Source organism: Otolemur garnettii, unplaced genomic scaffold (assembly GCF_000181295.1).
Source record: "Otolemur garnettii isolate 467f Iridium unplaced genomic scaffold, OtoGar3 scaffold00002, whole genome shotgun sequence".
Taxonomy (NCBI): Eukaryota; Metazoa; Chordata; class Mammalia; order Primates; family Galagidae; genus Otolemur; species Otolemur garnettii.
The window spans coordinates 27,057,961-27,063,317 of record NW_003852397.1 but is presented as its reverse complement, the minus strand read 5'-3'; the positions used below and the strand labels follow the sequence as shown (position 1 = coordinate 27,063,317).

At 33.1% G+C, this 5,357-nt stretch overlaps 1 protein-coding gene across 1 annotated transcript in view; it reads left to right on the top strand.

Moving 5' to 3' along the window:
- APPL1 (adaptor protein, phosphotyrosine interacting with PH domain and leucine zipper 1) overlaps window positions 1-5,357 on the top strand; it is a 41,980-nt gene that overhangs the window by 29,170 nt on the left and 7,453 nt on the right. Inside the window, exons 11-14 of the mRNA XM_023512634.1 lie at window positions 381-423; window positions 1,970-2,026; window positions 4,374-4,465; window positions 4,889-5,071. Coding sequence (XP_023368402.1) covers window positions 381-423; window positions 1,970-2,026; window positions 4,374-4,465; window positions 4,889-5,071 — 375 coding nt within the window. The remainder of the gene's footprint in view (window positions 1-380; window positions 424-1,969; window positions 2,027-4,373; window positions 4,466-4,888; window positions 5,072-5,357) is intronic.

Below are 5,357 nucleotides of genomic sequence, written 5' to 3'. Positions count from 1 at the left end.
CGTTGTTGTTTGGCGGGCCTGGGCTGGGGATTCGAACCCGCCACCTTAGGTGTATGTGGCTGGCGCCTTAGCCGATTGAACCACAGGCGCCAAGCCTGCCTTAGTTGTTGAAATGTACCTTTCTTGTAGTCCATCTTCAAGGATTGGTACCTGTTTCCTTTGGTACATTTGGCATAGATAGCTGGAGTCAGAGTTCTTAAGTCCTGATGCCTTTGATGGTCTCCTTTTCCTAAGATACTGTTGACTGTGTTTTTTGTTTTTGTTTTTTAATACTGATTGGATTTATATATACCTATGGCATTAAAGATAATAAATTCTCTCAGATCATGCTGAAAATACTTTTAGAGAGAATTGTGGTTCAAACTTCTCTTTTTTTCCAGATCTTCAATTTTGCAAGCAGAAAGTAAAAAAGACCATGAGGAGGTAAAGTTTTATCTAGTTAACTTCTTCAGTGACATTTAAAAATACTTTTCTGGTGACAAAGCATGTATTCATTATAGAAATTTTGGAAAATCCTAGTTAATTAAAAGTCCTTCTTTTTTTGTAAAAGTCTATTGTCCTCAAGTGATATTCTTAAGTTTCTCACAGAATTTTATAGTTAATGGACCTTAGTGATCATCTCTCTGCTGTCTTAAAAGCTCAAATTCAGAAATGACCTTGTGACTGTTGTCATCTGGCAGGCTGTTAGTATCATGAGGCAACAGTTTAATTTATTCCCTCTCTCACCAACCCTTTTGTGGCGTGCCAGGAAGCAGCTAAAGCTTAAAACTTTGGGGACATGAAAGATAGAAAAACAAAAATTTGGGAGTCTCTGTTCTTCCTCACAAGTCTTTTATTTTTGGCTCCATTTTTACTACTTATACACCAAATATGGAAGGTAAGGAACTAGCAAGAACTGATGCTTAAAAAGCTTTGTCTTGAGAAATTTTCTTCCATGAAAATATACCTTAGCTTGATTTTGAGGCTTTATATCTGGTATTATAATTGTGTTGGTAAGAGACAAAGTTAGAAATTCTGTAGACATCTATCTTAATTACTTTTTCTGGAAAAGAGATAATATTAAAACTTGATTTTGGTCTTTAAGGAACACAGATGAATGTCTCTGTTCTTTGCATGTTTACCAAACAAAATATTTAAGTTTAGTGAAGTTCGTCAGTTGCTGGAATACTTGAGAATAAAGTAGATATGCAGAAGAGAATGTTTTCTATGCTAATTATTCATAAACTTGAAAGAAGGAGGTATGTAAAATATATTCACCAGGAATATGTTTATCTCTTAATTTTTTTTGCATTGGTATTAATTACAATACCGGAGTCCAGACTGTCTTTTGTTTGCTGAGGATCATAGGGGTGGGGCACAGTGATATAAGAAGATAAATATATACTATTAAATTGTAATTTAATATGATTGCTGTATTTTTTATTTCCCTGTGAGAAATAAATTTGGGATTTTTACTATTTATTTGTTTTTTTGAGATAGTCTCATTCTGTTGCCCTGGGGAGAAGTGCCATGACATTATAGCTCACAGCAACCTCACTGGATTCAAGCAATCCTTCTTGTTTTAGCCTCCGAAGTAACTGGGACTGCCAGTGCCTACCACAATGCCAAGCTAGTTTTTTTGTTTGTTTGTTTGTTTTTCTATTTTTAGTAGAGATGGGGTCTTGCTCTTGCTCAGGCTGGTCTTGAACTCCTGAGTTCAAGTGATCCATTTGCTTTGGCCTCCACAGAAAGCTAGGATTAAAGGCATGAGCCACTGTGCGTGGCCAAATTTGGGATTTGTAAATAATAAATCTGCTGAATGTTCTCATATATATGCATATGTTTAAATAATAAAATTACTGAATGTCTTACAAGGAAGATTATATGTTACTTCTAATGAAAATTGTTTCAATTGAATATTGAACATCATTAACCTTTAGAAGAGAAACTTTGTAGAAAAAGTTAATTGAATTTTTCTATTTTCTTGCAGTGGATCTGTACAATAAATAACATATCTAAACAAATATACTTAAGTGAAAATCCAGAGGTAATATTTTTATTTTGTTATCCAGATCTAAGCAAAACTGAATAATTCTGTGGTTCTATTAATTGTCATAATTTCTTAAGTTCTGTAATTTTTTAATTTGACCTTGAATAGGTAGCTTTATGTGCCATGTATGTAATGAGTGATGTTCTTAGAACAAATTATTTCAGAAGGTACTGAAATCAGTCAATCAACTCTGTTGAGCATGCAGAGAAGGGAAATACAGAAGAAAAATAAGCCATGGCCTGTGTATGGGGAAGCAAAACTAAAATGTTAACATTTCAGATACAACAGTATGTAATTGAAAGCATATGGTAATGGCTTAAGTATGGAGAATGTTAAGATCAGCTTTAGAGGAAGCTCTGTGGAGATGGTGGAAACCTGAGCTAGGTAGGATTTGTTTTAGTTTTGAGGAAAAGAAGAGACATCCTAGATGAGAAAATAAAAACAAAAGCACAAATGCGTAAATGGTATATTTATGAAATGAGTAATATAATTAGAGTGAAAAGTTCTTGATAGAAAATAATAAAACTGAAATGTACATACGGATTACCTGAGGATCTTGTAAAAATGCGTATTATGATTCAGTATGCCTGGGCTGATGAAGCTTGAACTCCCACTTTTACAAATGGTATTTTGAGAGCTAGTATATCAAAACAGATATACCAACCCTGCAGTGTCGATATAGCCCTAGGCACAGTCCAAACATTCAGGGAATACCTAGAAGTCTAGAGAATTCTGGAAGGAATCAAGTGGGCCCATGCTGCAGTTGGAAAAAGTCTTGGCCCTACAAGTGCTGTCTGACTTTTGGCAGTCTTAGTGGCCCTCTCTGTGCTATGAATCCAGGTTACCTCCCAGGGCTGGACAGGGGCTGATGTTTTCAGCTAAAGCAGGGAGGGTTAATTTCTTTGGAAGGCTCCGCCCCTCTAAATCTCAAACGTTCTGTTGATATAATGATGAATAAGACAATTAGACTAGTTAGCAACTGATTAATGTGAAGGACGAAAGAGATGAATAAGGTAAAGATGATATTCAAGTTTTAAGCCCAAGGAAAGAGAAGAACAATTTGGAAAAGAAGAGTCATTCTGCTTTTATCTTAATGGCTTTGAGGAACCTGTGAGAAAGATAATTTCAGTGCCTAGGAAGAAGTTTTAAACCAAAGAAACAAAATCTCATGACCTCCAGAATATTAGTAATTTGTTAGTTTTATAATGAGTTGTTATAATTCTATATGAACATTTATAATTATGTTATTACAATGAATGATGAGTTTAATGTTAGAAAATCAGTACAAACTGTAGAGAAGAATTTTGGTCTTGCCAGTCTAGCTTTTTCTTTTTGTAAGGTTACTTAACAGCATCAAAAAATAAAATTAAAATGCAAATTGAACTATTTGTTTTATTGCCTAGGAAATACATAGGGAATACAATGTTTGGATTTGAATAGTTCATACTTAAGAATCCTTTCCTGCCAATTATAAGAGCTCTCATTTTTTGGTTAGTACTTTTTAGGTTATCCAGAATTATTGTATCTGTATTAAAATAGAAATTTTGGTCAATTTGTGACATCATATTGGTATTTTTGCTAACTTACCAATACGGCTGTGCATTTCTGTTTTGTGATTATTTTTTCTAATTAAAGATCATTTTAAAAATTATGATAAAAATAAATTTATCTTCTTAGTGATTTTCAGGTGAATAGAGGGAGCAGTATTAACTATATGTACATTGTTAAAACAGATCTCTAAATGATATTTTTATTAGCCAATGTTTTAAATAAACAATAAGTCTAAAATATTTCTAACGGAAAGCTTTCTTTTAAACTTTGGTCTGCAAATATCCATGATAACTTTTTAAATTAATAAATATATAGATATTTCTGAGCATAAATATATTCTGGAAAATTATGAAAACTTTATCAGCATAGTTATACTAACTTTCATGCTCTGTGAGTATTTCCTTCTCCTAAAATTCTTTATTCAACAAATGTCTGCTGTGCCAGGCACTGTGCTGAGTTCTAGCAATACAAACCTTAATCAAAATAGCTAGTAAAAATATTATTTTCTTTAAAAAATTTAAAGAAAAAAAGCCATGGAATAATTATGTATATTAGTAGAAATTAATCAGATGTTTTTCTAGATTAAAGGAAGCAAGAGGAAACTTAAGTTTATAATGTTGTGAAGTTAAATTATGTTCCTTAATATTAAGAGAATGTGGAACTACTGTAGGAGCTCTAATTTGTATTTTAAGTGTAACTCAAAAGCATTCTAACAATTCAGAGTTATATTAAAACTTTTGGTTTTCTTACTTTACTAATATTAGTCCTTTTTTAAAAAAAATAATCAAAATAGGAAACTGCTGCACGAGTAAATCAGTCAGCTCTAGAAGCTGTCACTCCTTCCCCATCTTTCCAGCAGAGGCATGAGAGCCTGCGGCCAGCAGGGTGAGTTACCACACTGGGAGCTATTTAAAGAATCATTCAGGCTATTTAAAGTGTTGGTGAGCACTTTGATTTTAGCAGTACTGCTTATATTAATACCAAATAGTTCCTTGAACAATAGAGAAAATATATTTTCAAAATGGTAAATTTATCAGTAAGGGTGCTAAATAAATAATTATTTCAGATTTCCCTGGTGTTTCCTACTAAATCTCTAGATTGAGGTGATTTATCTTTTTGAATTTAATAATTGGAAAGGAAGAAGTCTATTGTTAAATAAGTAGCTATGATTTGGGATTGTGTTTTCATTGAGATTTTTTTTACACTTTTCATTGACTTATAATATTGTTTTCTTTTTTCATAGTTTAAGTGTTTTGATTTCCAAAAAAAACTAAGTGCAACACCTTCTTGTTTTCCTTTGTTCTTAAGACAATCTCGGCCACCGACAGCTCGAACCAGCAGTTCAGGATCCTTAGGATCTGAATCCACAAATTTGGCTGCCCTCTCTTTAGATTCTCTTGTTGCACCAGACACCCCAATACAGTTTGACATAATTTCTCCAGTGTGTGAAGATCAGCCTGGCCAGGCAAAAGCCTCTGGCCAGGGAGGCAGGTGGGTGCTGGCATCACAAGGGCATTGTTCCATGATCTGTAAAGTTTATGATTTCGTTTCTACATTTGAGAGTCATCTCCTACCTATCAAGTGCATCAGCTATGTTATACTTTCTTTGTTTAATTACCTAACATACCTTTAATAGTTAGGGAACAATCATGCAAATTTTTCTGTAAGTCTTTGCCTTAATTAAAGGAGTTAGGATAATTTAGTTTCAAAAATATTTAATTCTGAATTTCTTATTATGTCTATTTCTTGGATATTTGCTCTTTTTTTTTTTTTTTTT